At 40.5% G+C, this 20841-nt stretch overlaps 3 protein-coding genes across 3 annotated transcripts; 1 reads left to right on the forward strand and 2 right to left on the reverse strand.

Annotated features, from left to right (window-relative positions):
- Positions 1-748: 748 nt before the first annotated feature.
- LOC134816715 (uncharacterized) lies at positions 749-7534 on the reverse strand. The gene is made up of 8 exons (XM_063825681.1): positions 7443-7534; positions 3217-3326; positions 2849-3002; positions 2566-2670; positions 1727-1810; positions 1428-1585; positions 1204-1290; positions 749-1016 (listed from the first exon to the last, which is right to left on the reverse strand). The coding sequence occupies exons 1-8, from the start codon at positions 7455-7457 to the stop codon at positions 821-823; spliced, it is 909 nt and encodes a 302-aa protein (XP_063681751.1). The 5' UTR covers positions 7458-7534; the 3' UTR covers positions 749-820.
- A 1015-nt stretch (positions 7535-8549) lies between these two features.
- On the forward strand, positions 8550-10212 carry LOC134816778 (uncharacterized). Its single transcript, XM_063825771.1, has 3 exons — positions 8550-8880; positions 9214-9448; positions 9651-10212. Exons 1-3 carry the CDS (start codon positions 8620-8622, stop codon positions 9788-9790), a joined length of 636 nt encoding a protein of 211 aa, XP_063681841.1. The 5' UTR covers positions 8550-8619; the 3' UTR covers positions 9791-10212.
- LOC134816777 (ubiquitin domain-containing protein UBFD1-like) lies at positions 10210-20791 on the reverse strand. The gene is made up of 5 exons (XM_063825770.1): positions 20449-20791; positions 20052-20230; positions 11216-11387; positions 10770-10852; positions 10210-10547 (listed from the first exon to the last, which is right to left on the reverse strand). The coding sequence occupies exons 1-5, from the start codon at positions 20777-20779 to the stop codon at positions 10434-10436; spliced, it is 879 nt and encodes a 292-aa protein (XP_063681840.1). The 5' UTR covers positions 20780-20791; the 3' UTR covers positions 10210-10433.
- Positions 20792-20841: the final 50 nt, after the last annotated feature.

The following is a 20841-nucleotide window of genomic DNA, read 5'->3' on the forward strand; positions in this document are numbered from 1 at the left end:
AAACGGATTAGAAATGACGAAGTTAACAAGCATTTTGTGTATCTCGTTAACAAATTGACTGGGTGATTATGTGACACCGTGACACGACACCTTAATTGGGCACCCTTAACAATTCCCATAATGTTTAACGGGGTAGTTAACGGGGTCACCTTATCACGTGATTAGGTAAACCAATCACCTGATCACACGTAATGAACAAGCTTGTTATGCTTCATATCTCGGTCATCTGAGAAGCTAGAACTCTCATTCTTTCAGGGCAAACGTAATTCGAATGGCCAAACACAATTCAATAACATTTAGCTTGATCCGATTATCCAAACTATCAAAAAAATGTGAAAATGAACCTCCATTTGAAAAAAACGAACGCGAATATTTTTCGAGTTGACAAATTCCTCGAACCAGTGGTAGTACTAAGTCATACCAGAAGGAAGTATTTCAATTGGGCACTCAGTGACTGAGCTATTAAGGCCAACGTTTGCACACTGACTTTTGGCCCACCCTGTACATAAACTCAATTTTGAGGAGGCTGTAGAGTCATCATTTCTTCATCCTCGCCATTCAAAAACTACCCATCACAAAGGTTCAAAGTCACAACGCTCGTGCGCGGCAACCGACTACCATGAGCCTTGTCATACGTTGTATGACCCGCCGCGCACGAAGTGCGCGGCTCCCCCTGTGAAACGACCGTGGGGGTCGCAACGTGATACAACGTGATACAACATGAGCCTAGGGCTCATAAATCAGCAGAAATAACATCACAATTCTAGAATCCAGCAGTTCTGTGAAAGACTAAACTTCACAACTCTATTCCATTCTATCATCACAAGTGTTGGTGGATGTGTTTCTGAAGGTTGCTAAACAGGATCCTGGTCCTTGGATCCTTATCTAAGCACCTCCGAATGATGAACTCTACGGGATTATTGCTGGAAGAGAGAGATGGAGGGCTGCTACTTCCCCCACTTAGTCTGCTGAGTCTGCCTGCTCCCACCATGCAGTAATGCAGGACTGAACCGAACCTGGGGAGGAGAGGTGTTAGGGGCGAGGCTAAGGCGAGAACGCCACATGTTGTGCAGAGTGGTAGTAGATATAATCTTTCTCGATCATTTAAGTGATCTATAAGTTAATCTACTTAAAATGAAAGCAATCAGCCGTCTAAACTCTTGCCGGAGGTGAAAGATAAGAAAGATTAGAGGGAATACTTACTTCCAGACTAGAGTCTGAAGAGGACTACAAACTCCGTATTTCTTAGCTTCCGGGGGCAGGTTACTGCTGTCTTTAGGTGCTTTATAACTGTTAAATTAATCTAGAGTTAGAGAGAAATGATTTAGAAACGAGAGATTCGGTGAGTGGTGGTGGAAACAATCAAGTTAGAAACTTAAGTCATGACAGCCATTAAAGTGCACTCTAGTTAGTCTAGCGTTACTTACGGTTCCTTGCTGTGAGATAGCGAGGTAGCATGACCGAATCCCACTAGTTTGATCTGCTTTGTCGCTGGGTTGTAGAGGATGTTCTCCTGGGACAGGTCTCGGTGGTCCACTCCGTTTACTACACAAGTGTTCAGAGCTGTAGCTAGCTGTCTTGCTAACTGTGGGGAGAGGGTGGGTTAGGAGGGGAGATTAAAAGGTGGGAGTTAATTCAAATTTAACTGATTTAGCTTGGAGATTTATATTTTGTTAATTTGAAATGACTAGTGGGAGAGGCTGGACAATAACTAAATCACTAGTACCTTGTAAAGCGAAGGGAGGTCCAGAGGACCGTGGGAGATAACGTAGTCTCTGAGAACTGAGTAACCCTCTGGAAACTCCATAACCTGACGAGACAATACGATTAGACAGTGCGCTAGAATGCAATTAATTAATAAGTAGTCTGAGATCAGTTAACAAGTAGTCTGCAATCAGTTAATTGGTGATGTCTGAGAAGTATGAAGTAGGATGACGAATAATATCACATATTAACAGCGTGTCAACAAACTGGCGTGGGTTTAATTACACGACTCTAACAGTATTAGCGTTGGAAACAACCCTGGTAACCCTGGTAACTCACCATAGCCCAACAACCCTGGTAACCCTGGTAACTCACCATAGCCCAACAACCCTGGTAACCCTGGTAACTCACCATAGCCCAACAACCCTGGTAACCCTGGTAACCCTGGTAACTCACCATAGCCCAACAACCCTGGTAACCCTGGTAACTCACCATAGCCCAACAACCCTGGTAACCCTGGTAACTCACCATAGCCCAACAACCCTGGTAACCCTGGTAACTCACCATAGCCCAACAACCCTGGTAACCCTGGTAACTCACCATAGCCCAACAACCCTGGTAACCCTGGTAACTCACCATAGCCCAACAACCCTGGTAACCCTGGTAACTCACCATAGCCCAACAACCCTGGTAAACCTGGTAACCCTGGTAACCCTGGTAAACCTGGTAACCCTGGTAACCCTGGTAACTCACCATAGCCCAACAACCCTGGTAACCCTGGTAACTCACCATAGCCCAACAACCCTGGTAACCCTGGTAACTCACCATAGCCCAACAACCCTGGTAACCCTGGTAACTCACCATAGCCCAACAACCCTGGTCAACGTAGCAGCCATCGTACCGTATTGTCTCTGGAGACTGACAAACAGTTCCATACACAAACTCAGCGGGCAACTTCCCTACAGTCTGCGGAGATGGTTACTGTGTTTATAGCTGATCATAGAGAAAATTATTGAGGTGAGTATATTGGGGATATACAGATATTTTAAGTCTTGTGTCGTATTTTTATGAGCGACATTTGGGACAATTGACTGACAAAAATTTAAAGAACGTAAAAACCAGAACAATAATTTTGGGTACTTACCAGGTCAATCTGATCCTGTTTCCGATTGCAGAATATCTTCTGAAGAACGGTCTCGTTGTTGAAGCACTGTACCACGTTTGTAGGAACGAACTTAATAGCGACCACCGATCTGTTCTTAACATGGGTGGCGAGGTGAACTGATCCTAGACGGCATCTGGGGAAAGAGAGAGGGTATATTAGTGGTGGGGTAAAGATGATCTGTAGTAAATACTGAACTTCAATTAGCTGTGAAAAATACATAACACGTTTGAAATTACGATTTATTTCAACTATAAATCACTCATCGCTGATAAAATCATTCCTGTTTAATGTTTATTATGCAATCAAGTTTCAGAAAGTTCTTGAAAGTACTAGAAAGTTCTCCATACCTGCTAATCTCGTTCAGAACAACGTAAGTATCAGCTACAATGTGCATTTTGTGTTCCAGATAGACTAGCTCGATCTTATTCTCTGAGTTCAGGAGACTGATGGGCTTCTTCTGAGGAGAAAATATTTTAGTGGGAGAAATTAAATTTACGAGTAAAATTCGGAGAGGCAAATGGGTCTTAAGAAATACAGTAGTGGGATGTGGAAGAGTTTATAGGACTAGGAGCTATATGACATCAACAATAAAAATAAAGATACGGTGGGAAATAAAGTAACATGTGAAAAGATTGACTAGGATAATAGGAGTTCACAATAGCTTGCGATTCAAAAAATCTACTATCATTTCATAGCCAAATTGTTGAAGAAGCATGTAGCATAAATACTTTCAGATAACAAACATTTATAAGCAAACTAACAGATGTTAAGATCGTCATGACATAGTAGGGTAATCAAACAGAAGTCAGTTAACTAAAAAGTACTAAGATCAAGTTTTGAATCAGTGCAGCACACAGACTAACGCTTTTAAACGAAAGTTTTGCTAATTTATTTATTAGATTACCATTAGCATACGAAACACCTTACAATTACCTTAAAGAATCAGGTAATTGTTTCCACGTGTGTGACTAACCAATTAAAGGCTGTATCCCTGAGGGGGTGTAACAGGTAACTCCAACTGGCGCAGAACAATCGGTAGAGGAAATGAAAGTAGGTGTGAAGGAAACAAAAAGGTGGAGCGACTATCAGCTACTATGACAGAAAGTGTGAGAAGTATACTGGAAAGCAGCAGTGTAGGGTTCTTATAATGTGAAACTCGAGATAATACTGACCGGGTATGCAGCTAATGAAACGACCCATCTCAATCCAATTAGCGCATGTGAAACCAAGTCACGTGGACTATTGGTTACCATGGTCACGATAATCACGTGATCTGAGTAGGACAGGTTTGGCATGTTCTCATTTGGTTGGGTCAAATGTTAAAAACGGTGGACTTGACAACAAGGTGGCCTGTACTTACTCTTAAATGATTGGCTTGTGAGTACGCAAGCACTGGGAATAAAGACCTGACTTGATTGGAATAAGCAGTTCGAATAACGCCCAGAACGGATGACTCTGAGATTGGTCCTGTTTCTACAAGAATCAGCTCATACAGAATGGTTTCTAATTGGGTTTAGAGTTAACTATGGTTTCACTTCTTATAGATATCACATTTAGGAGGATTCTTATTAACATTATCTTCTGATGAGGGGCTAGGTGTGGCCACGACTCATGAACGTGAAATATCAATCCCATATTAATCGATGGAGGATTTGGTGGTATGATTAATGGCAGTGGTGTGAGGGAACCACAAATTAGATGGTGATTGTGTAAGAAATATTAGCGATAGTTTTGTAATATTGAATACCATAATTTATACAAAATACCCTCAGTGGCTACTTTCTGAGGACTCTGTATAATAACCGACAGCCAAGGTATAGGAGAAGTTGAGATCTGTATTGTGCTACTAATTTACCAGCATTCACTAGTCATTGTAGGATAGTGTATGCTCTTAAAATATGTTTTGTGTCACGAATTTACCTTAACATACTAACTCCGTCGACAGCTCAATAATTCATAATGTAAACAATATGTTAATATAGAACATTTTATCCGTCTCGCATACCGTGACAATCTTGTATTTCCAACTACAAACTACCACGTAAATATTTTAACATTATTCACGTTATCTACGAGTAAGATCACTGCAAATGATGGGGAACATTATCATAACACTGATCACACTATTGGTGGATCCAGTAGGAGGGAACCCAAACGATCCTCGTCGCTTCAATGCTCTTAAGTTTGGGAACAATCTGCCAGATTACATCACCTACAAACCGGACATGGGACCACTGCAGAATGCATTCAGTGTATGTTCATGGGTCCGGAGTCTTAGAACGACTGGTATCCCGGTTTGGTTATCTTATGCGCTCAGAACTAGTTACAGTAGTAGTCACAACAGTAGTCACAACGAGATATCGGATTATGGGAAATGGAACTTCATTTTTGACGATGACGGATGGAAATTTATAGGCATATGATGGAATGATAATCGGTGGATCCAAATTATGGTCCCAAATCATTAGATACTAGGGCATTAAGCATTAAGTCTAGTTAGCATTTAGTCTAGTTAGCAACATATCCAACGATTATCATGGCAATGAATCTTTACGTAATTTTGAAGTGGAATCCTATATCACCAGAAAAAGGACTGTTTGGTAACTTAACAAGGCCCAGGCCCCAGGGGCTAGGGCACGTGCACCTGTTTTTAATGAGCTCACACTATTTGAATTGAAGAAACAATGAGAAATGCCAAAAATGTTAATTGACATATCACGTTTTGTTGGTTATTAGTCAACATTTGGCAAACACCTTGAGCTCAAACACCTTAATAGGTAATATGTCAAATTTCTTATGCCTTCGTTCAAACGTTTCAGGAAGGGGTTTGAAAAATCGGAAAATTTGCTTTCCATCATGAAAATGAGCCTTTTCTTATAACTGTTGATATCATCAATTCAATGTAAAAGCAGATAGTAGACATAGCCAAAATAATGCACGATAACTTAGATTAAGAGACAGCACACAAAGAAATAATGTCCTGCTCCGTGCTTTCTCGTGTGATTACATGCTCATCAGGATGGGCATAACTTAATAAGTTAATGATCAGCAATGATTTCTAATCCAGTTATGTGATTTATTTGTCTATAATTGTGAAGCTCTCTGTTATTAATGGTGTTAAGTGTTAACACACTCCCCAATACTCGACTGTTGTTCGCACAGGTGGCTGGTTAAATACCACTGTAACTTTCCCGGCTCTTTAGACTCTTGTAATTGCGGCCGCTAAATATTTGGGAAGCTGTGACTTTTGGAGCTCCTACACGTACTGGTCTGGGAAATGTTGACAACAATATGGCAAGAACTGGTTACTAGAGATTAGGAAAGGTGTTGCTGAACTATACTCTGTATACGTCACAGCAGTTATAATGAACGGTTGATTTGGGTCAAATTATTAACCAAGAATTTGAACGTTTTTATGGTCTACACGGAGAGAACGTAATGTATGATAGAAAGGTTCGTCAAAAATAGGTATAAGGAGAACTAAACTAGAAAAATAAAAGCTAGAAAAGCTACAAATTCTCCACTTAGTCTCTTGAAGTCGAAGTTATTTTATAAAGTTAAGCAGAAAGAAATCTTCGAATTATAAGATAGATCACTATTGCAGGAAAGCGAAACCACAACTTTTCTTCAAGATCAAATATGGTTATAAATCCTCCTTTCAACCAATCTTTCAACTGACTACTAATTTTCAAAGTTTTAAACTGCCCATGTAGGCATGATATAATTATACGTCATGTGAGCATAATATACGTCAATGACTTCCTTTTACAAAGATGAAGTATGACGATGGAAATGGAACCAACAAAGATTTTAAAAATCACCAGTACCGAAATTGGTTTCTCTTTGACATACGTTGCATGCCACTTTTCGCGCGCGTAACATGTATCAAGTTTCTCTAGAAGCTGACCAGCGATGCATCCAGGAAAGAGAGACAGCAGCAGAGAGCAATATGAACCTGTGACGTTAACAATAATCACGGCCACTTTCGCTATTTAAGAACTGTCTGAGTGCAGTGCACAGTGCCAGTTCCAATTAAATGAAATATGTATTTACTACTACTACGGCTTTCTTACCAAAGAAATGCGAAAGCAATCAATAATCATATTAGTCGCTTATAAGCTTGTAAAGGGTTGCGAGTCAGAGGGCTCAGTACTCATTGGTGGTTCATAACATGTTGAGCACTACACGATACGGATAATGTAGAAACCCCTGCAGTCCACATTATGCAGTAAACAAGTAATGAGATACGAAAAATGAGCGTATCAATGAAAAAATGACTTAGTGTCACCTTGATATAAAAGACCAAAGGGTAGCACAATATCAACGCAATCTGATATATTTAATGAAACGTTGCAGATTTATATTTTATCCCCATTCATCGCTGCCATGTGAGAACATTGAGTTCGCTTGAAAAAGAAAAAAGAAATAAAAAAGTATAGTACTAGTAAGGACATGACAAGAATTGGAGGCAAGGTTAAATAGAGACATGACAAGATCTAGAGACAATTTCCAATTTCAAACACCATAGAGACATGACAAGTTTAAATACAGAAAAGCTTAAATGGAGACGAACCTGTGTTATGAGCATGCTGCGATTGTTTCTGGATCTTGTGAAGTAGTGATAGCTATCAAAAGTAATCCAAGGGGACGAAGACTAGAAGATGATCAAGGAATACAAATTTTCCTGATAAATACTGATATTAAGTTCCTAATACCAAGGTTGGTATTTATACTGCCCAACATGCAGCTGATTTGTAAGGCGGAACCCAATATTATCAAATCGAATAGCCCCCAAGGTTCTGTTTAATTGAATGGGCTTCAAATGTATCACGTGATAGGTTTCCACGGTAACATGTGACAGGTTTCCTCGGTGAAAGCATGCAGCGAAACCCTATCTGTGACATTAATTGGGTCGCAGGATCCTGATTCCGGAAATATCTCGGGTCACGTGATCAAATCGGCCAATCAAAGTGCAGGCGAGGACTGCGTCCACCAATAGGATCGCGAGATTATCTCACGTGACAGATCAGTCCAATCCTTTCAAACCCAACAATGGGATCCCATTAGCGACTCCTGATTTGATACAATATGGGCTTACCTGTATCTAAATGGGCATTTAAATTAATGTCATCAGATTAGGTCAAACAATAATCCAGGTAAATTGTCGTAAATAGTAACATTAGCACGAGCAGTCGTGCCGGCTGAAACTGGGGACTAAATCTTACTGTTTCTTGAAGTGACTGAATAGAGTCTTGCGATGTGAAGTGGAGTTTATCATCCATTGAATCGAAGCAAAGTAGTGACGAATGCTAAACAGGATTATGAGTTCAAGACATAAGAATCACAAAAAAATCGTAAGAGTTGAAATTCATACTCTACATACCATAGCTTGGTTACACTTTTTGTAACCTAGGATACTACTACTAGTTTCCTCTGCACGACTGTAAGTGTAAAAATCCCAGAAGTTAGGATCTTAATTTACAGTTACATAATCCCATAACATTGCGTTTAAGGCTCCATAATTTATGGGCTCAGGTTTCTAGGTGTGCTTATGTTCTGGTGCCCTTACTATTTGTACATTTCATGTCCGCCTTTACTTTATACAGATAAATTTTAAATTTACATAGGTTCATATATCACATTTTAGCTAATAAAACGTTTTCCGTAATCGAAGTGTCACACTCTAGGAGCTATCTCCTGTATCGATGTAGCAGTGCACGTGACTTCTTCACAAGCTAAAATACTGATGCATGACACTCAGCACTACACTCTTTGTCCGCAATTATTTCGTATTCTGTGCTTGTAGTTCGATATATTCAGTAGATTTGCAGATAATGAAAGCTCAATCCCTCGTGGACGAAGTCTACAGCTTACCCCCGCTCCAAAAAACACCGCCCACCGGTAGCCGTAGTTTCTCAAGACATCAGCTGCCTAATGGATATATTGTCACATACTGTGACAATCTGACTCATGTTCCGTCAGTTAAAAAGGAGTTCAAGCCTAACCCTGAGGTAGGAGTTGCGATGTTCAAGGTTGGGAATAGTGGCGGGATATATTGTGGGACGTTAATCAATTCGTAGATGATAGTACTAAGATATAGCAGACCTACTGAACTAATGAGGGGTGGATCTACTATTGAGTATTGAGATGTTACACCAGCGCGGCAATCTAGTTTACGTCTTTTATTAAAGATTTTGACTTGGCTTCACAACAGCACGCTATTGCTCGTATCTTATGAATAAATTAAAATTAGACGAACTACAAACCTCAGTTTACACCAATCTTGATGCACGATAGCTACGATCTTGCCAGCACTTGCCAGCAATTAAACCCAACTGTTTCAGGTCTCAAAGCGACTAAAATCTCTATCAGACTTCAGTCACAGCGTCTCTGCATCTCTGGGCACTAAATCCTACTTCGAGAACGCTCAAAAGCCTGGCAAGAGACGGCCCCGACAGAAGAACACATCCAAAGCTCGAGCTCAGACTGGCTTCCAGTACTGGTATAAAGACACTAAACAGCTGCCTGATAAGAGGGTTAGGTCTCACGGAGCTTTCGGATCTAAGAATACTGTGCTAGGTAAGTGTGGCACCGTGGTTTGTTAATTACCTTGTAATTAGTTAATTAGTGGTGTAGTAATGTTAGTTATTTTGTATCCGATCTGTAAACTCGTAAAATCAAACAGCTTGTACATTGTACACCATAGCCTGAGGGTTAACAACTCCACTAATATCTCATAACTTTTAACCTAAATCTAACAATTAACAACTTCCTCGTTCAGGATTGAGCGGAGGATCGAGTCACATCAAATCTCAGCCGGTAAACGCTCTCCACTTCTCACGACCCACTGCCAACTTAGAGAGCATGATCAAAGCAACCGCTCCTCTTCAATGGATCGGGGCTACCTTCCAGAATATGTAGAGTGTATGTAGAGGATTATGGGAACCAGCCTTCAATATACAGTAGATCAACTATAGTGAGCAACGGATAACAAGACTCTTACAGTTTAACGAGACCTCAGACCCTTCGGTTGGAAATGTGTGGTCTGTTCGTGCTTATATAACGCTTCAACCGGTTCTAATGAACAAATTCAGATGTGTACAAGTTAAGAATTCGTTGACAATTTGAGTCATGATAGACAAGATGAAGAATTTGTTAGTTCGAGCTTCCAGACACTAACATGATCTAACAGACGACCTGGTCTGATGAACTGAGAGAGAGAGAGATAGAGAGAGAGAGAGAGAGAGAGAAAAAACAGTCGTATGAAAATCATCAAGTTTGTCAATTTGTTGACTTTTTTAGTGATTTTTGGTGGTTTTACTTAAGTTTCGCTGAATTTATGATACCGATTTCTTGTCTTCTATAAATAAGTTACATAATTCATAATAAAACTTTATCGAAATAATCGCGAACGTTGACCCACATAAAATTGTGAAACTAATTGAGTGACTTAACTTTGAAAGCTAAAGAAAAAGCGTTTGACCGTATAGCACGGAATGTGCAAAACCGTCTCGATTGAACCAAATAACTAGGGTTAAAAAGCATTTGCCGAAAATAAGAAAATCTAAAAAAATGTCTGCCATTTTCCCAAAATGGTGTCCTTGACAGCGTCCACGTATTGGGCGGGAATCCAGTAGATCCAGTAGATTGACAATTCGGTCGGTCCCAGCTGTATACCCTGAAACGGATCATCTGTCAGAGTTCAACACACAGGAGGAGGATAGTCGCTTGAGATCGGAGATTTCAAAAAGTTACTCTTCTAAACACTCGGTTCCGGTCCGGCAGCAAAACCCCCAGATCGCGATCGGTCGGTTCAAAAAGGTACACATACCTTAATAAAAAGTCATTACACGTACTATAACGATTTAAAAGTTTGTGAAATTAATGTAACGATATTTACCAGTATGTAGTACTCAGGGTTAGCTTCAATCTTTTCACTGACAACGTTTCTAATGCTACTCATACTAATCTTCTCCGTCCGTGCTGAAAAAGAGAAGAGTGCTGAAAATATTTATTGGAAACTTTCTTACCGATCAACTCTTAGGGCTCTTTACAGTAAGACAAAATAACAAGAAAGTAGAAACTGGATTGAAATTTATGCCATGAAATGCCATTTAAGTTTAGCCGCCAACACTTTCTCATTTGTATCAGGTTCATGTGCATTGAGCATTTCTAAACTATTCGGACTTAGTTTACAATAATAAAGAGATACAACAAATAACTTTAAACAGCCATTAGACAGCTGAAAGAAAATTTTTGCAAATATACGGTTATTTTGAAAGAGAATCTATCTCTTATTAGAAGAGAAAGAGGATCTATCTCTTTATCACACTCATGTTATCCCACCTTTAGTTCCGATCCACAATGAATCCTCTTCAAGTTTAAAGGTAAGTCTGACTTTGCCCCCAGTTTTGTTGACCATACCGTTGAGGGGATGTGAAGGTAGCGGTTGTTTCACCCCGATAATCCCAGGCATGGCATCCTCCGGTTTTCCTTTGTCTAATACTTTCTGGTGGATCTGAGGAACAGTGTTATTCCAATAGGTTTCACTTTATAATTCTCTCCAGGAATTACACCCCCGAAAAGTGGTGAACACGGAGCGCGCACTGATAATGTCCCACGAGTGTTGCGGACATTATCAACACAGACTGCGAGTTTGATACACGTTGTATACCTCTTTTCGCACCATGATGAGCAGCGCGTATCACATTAGTATTAATACACATTCTTTCATACAGAAATAGTCGTAAATCATAACACATACAGTTAAACCCCGATTTACTGCGCCCCGATTTACCGCAAACCCCGATTTAACGCGGCCATCTCCTTTCCCCAAACAGAGCTTAACATGTATAATGTAAACAAACAAAACCCCGATTTACTGCAAACCCCGATTTACCGCAAACCCCTATTTACCGCGGATGTTTCCTTTCCCCAAACTCCGCGGTAAATCGGGGTTTTACTGTAATTAATACGCTTTAGTTTCGTGCCGCACTCGCCCTCACCTTCGGTTCGTACATTAATGCGCGTAGTGGGGGGGGGGGGGGGGGGGCACTTCACTTTTTTACACTATTTTACACTGGTATAATGCAATGTGGTAGATACTTGTATAGCGTACTCTGCAATCTAGATCTATAAAACGGAGTACGAGTTACCACGATAGTCATACTCATGTATCTCTCCGCTAAGTCTACAATTCTGCTAACTAACAACTGAGTCGGAGGTCAATTAAATGTTCATAGATATGGATTATAGAGACTAGCAGGAACCCGTATAACCCTAAAATAGTTTCAAGACTCAAGAGACTAAGATAATTATTATCTGGAGGCCATTAAAGCATTTGAACCAGTCAAAAAAGTTTCAGTTGTATATCTTTTACGGTTTTTTGCGTTAAAGTTGATGCCGTGGTGTCAGTAAAATGGTACAGATAAACACACATATACATATATATATATATCGTCTCGCTTTATAAATAGTAAGTAAGATTAATCACTCTAAACTTGACTGTCACGTGACTTTTTAGCACGTTCTCGCGGTGGCCCTAAATGACTATTCGAAACCATAACCCTCTAATCTGATCCCAACACTAACAGTAACCCTAACCCAATCCCTAACTGAAAAATATGCTGAAACCCTAACCCTAGAGAGAAATTATACCAACTTCATTTCATGGTCGTATCACGTGATCAAGATGAAGACAGTTGTTCGCCGATATCTCGCCAGGGGAGCATTTTAACCGTATGCCATGAGGGTGATTCGGAATCAGCGTTCGAAAATACATCGATAAGTCGAGTGTTGAGTGATTTAGCAAGCTCGCACAATGCAACCACACTTCGCATTCAAGTGAGGGCTTTTGTTTCGCAGCCCGAAAATAGGGACAAAGGTCAGGGTCTAATGGGGTACGAGGTGCACTATAAAGTGCTTGACTTAAGAGAATACATAAATTCTTACATTTATTACATTTATTATACGCTTCGACATTAAAATATGTGCATCTAAGTCCAGTGGTCGACCGGGGGCAGGATTCTGACCGGGGCCGGGGAGCCCCAATATAGCCGGGGCCGGGGCCGGGGCTGAACACTGAGAATTGGCCGGGGCCGGGAAATTTTCCATTTTGTCGGGGCCGGGGGTAGTTTACCAAATTGAAGTCAGAAATTGAAACATGAATTTGATAATAATTTAGGCTGGTGTGATGTAATCGGGAAGGATTAAAGTCAAGGTGCGGCTTATCCTCACCGACTTGAGGATTAAACTGCAACTTCGTGCTGTGAACCAACTCAGGATAATCCTCATAATCTTGAGATCCATACTTAATTTCTAATCCTCAACTCGGAACTGAGGATAACCCTCAGCTGCTACTTTATCTGGACCTCGGGATTTAAAAGTAATCCCACATCCAAATATGGCTCGGTTCACAAAAATTTACCATAAATGTTAGGCTCTGTAGTTTACGTTGAGCCGTAGTTTTAGCTGCAGTGCAGTATGTTTACTTTCTAGTTTCTACGTATGTTTTATCGTAAATTTCTCGGAGACGATTAATTGAAAAGTCTGATCATACTAAGGAAGAACCACGGTTTTTATGTTACTAGCCGTAGTCTAATTTAAGCCGTATGTTGTATTTTCTATATTTAAACGTACTCAACGTAGACAATAAATTTTTCAACTTTGAAATCTCATAATTACCATAAAATTGTGTTTGATTTTTTTCAAAAATGTGCCAAAATCATTCATGAAATCCCCGGCTGTGCCCCCGGCAAATGCATGGTTTTTGGCCGGGGCCGGGGTTAAATTTATTGGCCAGAGCCGGGGTTTACCGCCGGCGATTTGCCAAATTTTGGCCGGGGCCGGGAAGGGCCGGGGGTTGTGATTTTGGCCGGGGCCGGGGCCCGGCCCCCGGTCGACCACTGTCTAAGTCATACAATCAAGACTACAGTTGATAATGCTCTCACTGAGAACTGAGAAGGGAAGTTCATTCTACATTTATGGTCAAGGATTAGAAACAGAGTTATAGATAGGTATAAATAATAAGGCAAAGGGTTAGATACTCTTTAATTAAATTTCATCTTCAGTAAAATTTTATTGGCACAAAACTAATGTAAAATAGTAATAGTGTACAAAATAAAGTGTTCATAATAAAATTTCTACCAAAATTTATATGGTGCACGTATCTGATGAGCTTAAGTCCCAGGACATTGACAAGCGAAATGCCTTATCTTCACAGCGTAGGAGTCATCAACTGTTCCCCATCTTGAGACCGCCAAAACATCCTGTCCACCCACATGATGGCGGTCTCTGTTGTCATTTCCTCCGCCACGCGCCCACTTTATACCCCACTCAATATGCTGCCCGTCAGACCACTCCCATCCCCCCTCTTCGTGCATGTCGTGCCCACCTATCCACACCCAGTTGTCATCATCCCATCTTTTTTCTTCAGATCTGGGTCCGAGGAAATATTCTATTGCTCCCACCAGTTTCGTTAACTCGTCATCAGACCGGATTTTAGCAAATTCCAGACCAGCATTTTTGCAAGAAATGTTAGCTTCGTCCCAGCTTTTACGCTCTCCTGAAACCATATACTTTCCTTGGTACTGACACACGTATGGTAACGCCATATTGACAAACGAATCATCCCAAAAGCCCTCGTGGTTCACTCTCACGAATTTTTCTCGGCATGGCGTATTTCCTCCACACAGTTTTTCTACATCACTATCAGAATGGCCGGATCTCCTATAATCAGGCTGTCTTGGCATCCAGCTCTGATATTCCCCTGCTTGAGTACCGTCTGCATATTCCCACTGTCCAGGATAATTTACCCCTGAAATAAATTCCTCGTTTAGCATTTGACTCTTCACTCGAAGTCCGACCCAAGCCCATTTCGTAGGAGCCCAACGATCCAGTGGCTGTTCATTTATTGGATAGGCCGACTTCTAGCAGTTTTGCGACCTGCGAGTTCCTCTTTTCGTCCGTTATTTTTGCCAACTGTCCACCTCTTCCAGTCCCCATCTCGAACTGTTCACATTTTTCCTCTGCAGTCATGTAGTCAGTGAGAGCGGGAAAGAGCGCCAGATTGCATATCAAAACAACATCTTCCTTCAATCCTGTCAGATTCTTTAATCCGTTTAATTGACTCGTTTCCTCGTCTGTAAACGATTTACATATGCAGATATCGAGAACAAGGATTATGCTTAAAGCAGCAATCGAGGGAAAATTTAATCGTTTCACAACCATAGCTACAGTTACAACAATGACTGATGCTTAAAGCTGTATAACTGCTTATAACTACATAACTGTATATTATAACTGCTAGTTTTACATGGTTATATCAATACAATTTCGCATTGAATACGAGCATATGCAAGAATTCGAAGGAATGGGAGCACAAACCTATCTTAAGGGGGGGGGGGGGGGGGGGGGGGGGGGGGCGGGGGGGGCGGGGGCCGGGGGGGGGTTTTACCCTGATTAAATTGTGAAATTTGATTTCGAGATAGTAATTGACCAACAAACTAGGGCCTCTGGACGAACTTTTGAGGGGGTTCCGGACTCCGGGTGCCCGCGGGACAGCCACGCCCATTATGCCAAATCACATTAATATGCTCAAAACCCATATTTTAGGTGCTGTACTTGTAACTGGTGGACCCTTGAACTCGAACATGAATTTTCATCAAGATTAGACATAAAATGACTGAGTTATGAGCCAAAAACCATATGCAAATGCATCAGGTAAATGCACCAAATTTGATTGATTTTGGCCCATAAATTGGTCAAATATCAATATTTTTTAATTAAACCAACTTTATATAAAAGGTAAGCCTAAACTACACATTCTCTATGATTAGGTATCAGCTCAACGTCTACCTAACTGTGGATTCTGTGTTCAAATAATCGCAAAAAATTAACAAAATCGCCCATAATATATCTCAGTTCGCGAAATTCGCGAAACTGATTTCACTCAAAACAATAGAACTCAATAGGGTTTCAATATTTTTTCATGACATTTTCAGAATCAATGTAGAATTGCATATTTTCAACCTTAAGTTTTGTAGTGGAATTTTGAGTTAGGCCTGGAGTCCGGAACCCCCTCAAAAGTTCGGTCATAGGCCCTAGACCCTAGTTTGTTGGTCAATTGCTATCTCGAATGAGGGTGAACCCCCCTCCCCCCCTTAAGTCTTAACAGGACCATTGTCCATTGTCTAGTTGCGTCTAATGACCGAGACACTCAGAACTGAGAACACAGTACGTGTCTTTAGTACCCTCTGGATACCTGCATCAAGTTCAAGGACAAATATACATGTCATATATTCGTTAAACTAGCTCGTTAGTCTAGTTAGATTAGGGAGCGATAGTTAAAACAATAGCATATAACATAATCTCGAATATATATATATATATATAAGTTAGATAATGTTCTTCATTAACCAGCTTTGACAATGGAAACCAGAAATACGGTGGTGGATAGTAGTAGTACGGAGGTGGAGTGAATTCGTTGGCACGGTAAACATTGGGTTCTATTTTACATCCAAGTTGAAAATTTTAGTCAGGAATATTGGCATCCGTTAAATGGCATAAACAAAAGACCTTGATTCCTAAACGTATCACAGTGATTGAGGGGCATAAATTACTTCGACCAAATACGAGCGACTGAAAGGTTGCACTTCAATTTCACCATTACACGTTACAGTGGAGTTAAACTGTGTATTAATAATATTTGGTGGGTCGGGTTTCTTGGATTATACCGAACTTTTAGGATAGCTTGGCGATAGCTGATTCTTTGTATTCAGTTGTATTTTCCAGTTTCCTAGATTGGTTCTTATGTTTACTCCATTATTCGTGCACAATGCAAACATCGCACGCCAAGTGGGTGCCTTTGTTTCGCAGCTTGAATCTCGATCCACGAGAGTGAACAGACTAAGGTTAGCGCCAATGGGGAACGAGGTTTACCAAGTATTAGACTTGCAAGAATAAATAAATTCTTACATTTATTACACGATTCGACATGAAAATATTAGCTAACGAAGATGTACATTTAAGTTATTAAAAACCGACCGGACCGGTAAAAAAAAGCCAAAACCTGAACCGAACCGAAATGTTGGTCGTTTCCAACCCTGGATATGTGTTACGGATATGGAAATAAGGTCCAAGGATTACGAACTTAGTTTTAATAGACTATAGTAAGGTATTTAATTAAATTCAATTTTCAGTAAAATGTTATTGTCAAAAAACCAATGTAAAATAGTAATAGTGTACAAAATAAAGTGTTCATAATAAAATGTCTACCAAAATTTATATCGTGCACGTAAGTATCTGACGAGTTTAAGTCCCAGGACATTGACAAGCGAAATGCCTTATCTTCACAGCGTAGGAGTCATCAACTGTTCCCCATCTTGAGACCGCCAAAACATCCTGTCCACCCACATGATGGCGGACTCTGTTGTCATTTCCTCCGCCACGCGCCCACTTTACCTCCCACTCAATATGCTGCCCGTCAGACCACTCCCATCCCCCTTCTTCGTGCATGTCGTGCCCACCTATCCACACCCAGTTGTCATCATCCCATCTTTTCTCTTCAGATCTGGGTCCGAGGAAATATTCTATTGCTCCCACCAGTTTCATTAACTCGTCATCAGACCGGATTTTAGCAAATTCCAGACCAGCATTTTTGCAAGAAATGTTAGCTTCGTCCCAGCTTTTACGCTCTCCTGAAACCATATACTTTCCTTGGTACTGACACACGTATGGTAACGCCATATTGACAAACGAATCATCCCAAAAGCCCTCGTGATTCACTCTCACGAATTTTTCTTGGCATGGCGTATTTCCTACACACAGTTTTTCTATTTCACTATGTCTGGATCTCCTATAATCAGGTTGTCTTGGCATCCAGCTCTGATATTCCCCTGCTTGAGTACCGTCTGCATATTCCCACTGTCCAGGGTAGTATTTCCCCGACATTAACCAACCCTTTTGATCCTTCACTCGAAGTCCAAACCAAACCCATTTTGTGGGAGCCCAACGATCTTTTTGTTGTTCATTTATTGGATAGGCCACTTCTAGCAGTTTTGCAACCTGCGAGTTCCTTTTTTCGTTCGGTATTTTTGCCAACAGTCCACCTCTTCCAGTCCCCATATCGAACTGTTCACATTTTTCCTCTGCAGTCATGTAGTCAGTGAGAGTGGGAAAGAGCGCCAGATTGCACGTCAAAACAACATCTTCCTCCAATCCTGTCAGATTCTTTAATCCGTTTAATTGACTCCTTTCCTTGTCAGTAAACGATTCACATATGCAGATATCGAGAACAAGGACTATGCTTAAAGCAGCAATCGAGGGAAAATTTAATCGTCTCACAACCATAACTAAAGCTGCAAAAATGACTGATGCTTAAAGCTGTATATTGCTTATAATATTTTCCCTGGAAAGTCGTGGACAATGGTACATATTATTATTATGCTTAGACTATTATTTTAAATTTACAACTAAGTAAACGACCCTATCGTCCCCAATGGGTTAATAAAGTTTCGCATCATAGAATACGTGCACGTCGAGGACCATTGTTAACTACGGTCTCGTGATCAGCTCACAGAACACGTGACTTTTAATACCCTGTGATTACCATTACCTCTGATTAAGTTAACTAACATTCTTCTTTAATCACCTTTCACAAGGGAAACTGAACACGGCAGTGGACCCGTGGAGTGGATTTGTTGGGCCTGGTTAAAATTCGTTGGATCCTGGTTTACGTCTAAATTGGAGATTTCACTTCAATTCCACTATATTTTTAGTCAGGAAAATTAGTGCCCGTATGGAAAAAAGTATAAACAAGGTGGTAAATATACTATTTATGAAGTCCGAGGAGTCATAATTCTCATTGCGTCCTGACTCTCTTGACTTATATACATTATACATACATTAGTAAGCTTCTTTGTTAAAAGCTTTTGTGATTCAAAGGGAAATATTGCAATTAATATAGAGTAGTCCGTTTCGAATATTAACCAAAATATTGTTAAAAATAATTAACCTTTCTATCCTATTATTTGTGTCAGCAAATTTAACGAGAATGAATCGCATGTCACACGTCGTTGATCAGGATAGGAGACGTGAGTCACCACACATTAAAGCTTCGGAATTTATTCTAGCGGAAATTTCGGGATACCACGGCGGACTTTCCGCCGTACTGTCCTCCACCTTAGTGTCATAGCCTTCACGAACCTAACAGATGCCTATTTAATATGCTCCAATACGCCACAAGGAGTAAGAGTGCGAGTTGGAATGGGATGATGTAACTAGAATCTGATCAGATGAAACGAACTCAGATTGATGTTGGTTTCGTAGCCTATATAAAGTGCCCTCGGATGTCTGAATTCTAGTTTGGTCATATTTTATCAGATTTAAAATCAATCGCTGAGGAGAAAATCCAGCAGAAAAACACTGACAATGAGAATTATGATATATTGACAGTTCAGTTAGTGGCAGGAGCTGTACAGAATTGCCACAATTCTATTGGCTAATGTCCAAGGTGAAATAATGGGCGGGAAAATATACTCAGAGCTGTAGCCAAATGATTTGAGTCTTTTTAGAATGTATACTCGATAAATGAAGCCACTGTAAACATAAAGGTGCCCCTGTAAAAACACCCATTTCCGTGTATGTCTGTCCACTACGGTTGGGACCAGGTAAGGTCTTGGTAGTAAAACAAGGCCAAGGTTAAGAAATTCTGTGTACCGAACGTTTCAGGAGACCTAAAATGTTCAGAGAGGATTTTATCTTATCATCCCAAACCATGAAAAGCGGGTTTTCTCAGCTATATCGTCCCGCAGAGCATGCTCATCTGTCAATGCTATTAGTGCTCGCGGGACCTAATTGACTTTTGAACAGAGAGTCAATACACTTTCTGTTTGATTTAACTCATTTTGTTGTAAACAGAAACTATTAAATGCGAAAATACTGTGACCAGGTTGTTGGTCGCTAATTTTATTTTGTTGAAAGTGAAACTCCCGTTTATTTAGTTGTGCAATATGAAAATGACATTTTGCAGAATTCAAATATTCCTAGCGCGCGCGTTTGCGCTGTCGTGCGCGCGAAAAGCCCTGCAAAAAAGATGAACGCGCGTTCCATCAATGATATGCTAATAAACATTTTCCTTGTGTTTGAGATTAGTTAAAATAATAAGCATGAAAATAACACAAACCTTTTGTTTACTAAGAGGCTCCTTCTTAGTGACTGATGAGGTATTTGCGACTATTTCTGATGAGCTGGGTTTAGTAGTGACAGCTACAAGGTCTGACATTGTAGTGCCGACACACATCATTTTACTATTTTTAACTACTTTGAGTTCTTTCAAAGTCTTCGTGTCGTCTTTCACTAGACCTGAAAGAGATAGATGATTCGTGACAGAACTTAAATTTTGCCATAAAAACCAGGCGTTATTCTAAAACCTTTAGCAAACACGTAGTATGGAGGCAGTAGCACAAATGGGCTTACACATATTTATGAAACATGAAACTATACTAAAGGACTTAACAGTTGACAAGACAAAAAGTTCAGCAAGCTCAATTTAAAGATACCAAAGAAAAGTCTCCAATAACCTTTAAACATAAGCTTCTGCATGGCTCTTGGTAATTTAGTCAGAGTCTCTATGTGATCCTTTAGCTCCCTGACCGTTCTGTTTTCCCCCATGACTATCTCATAGTTCGTTTTGTTATAAACTAATTTAAACTTCACTTCAGGTCCCGGATCAGCAGCTGGGGTTATCTGATTCTCAGCCGCAGGCGCGTCCAAGTTTTTAACGAGCTCATTAGCAAGGAGTTTAGTGTCGATGAGGTTTGCTTCAGGGGTAGTTGCAGGATCTGGAGGAGGTGTGGAGGCGGCCGCAGCGTCGGGAGGGGGCGCTGCGTTACCAGCTACGGGATCGCTCATCAACAGACTCCTTCAGCTAGGGTTTAATGTACAAGTTACCAATACCGTTGTCAGTTTCAGCC

This window comes from Bolinopsis microptera, chromosome 6, assembly GCF_026151205.1.
Source record: "Bolinopsis microptera isolate Bmic1 chromosome 6, MBARI_Bmic_1.0, whole genome shotgun sequence".
In the NCBI taxonomy this organism is placed as follows: Eukaryota; Metazoa; Ctenophora; class Tentaculata; order Lobata; family Bolinopsidae; genus Bolinopsis; species Bolinopsis microptera.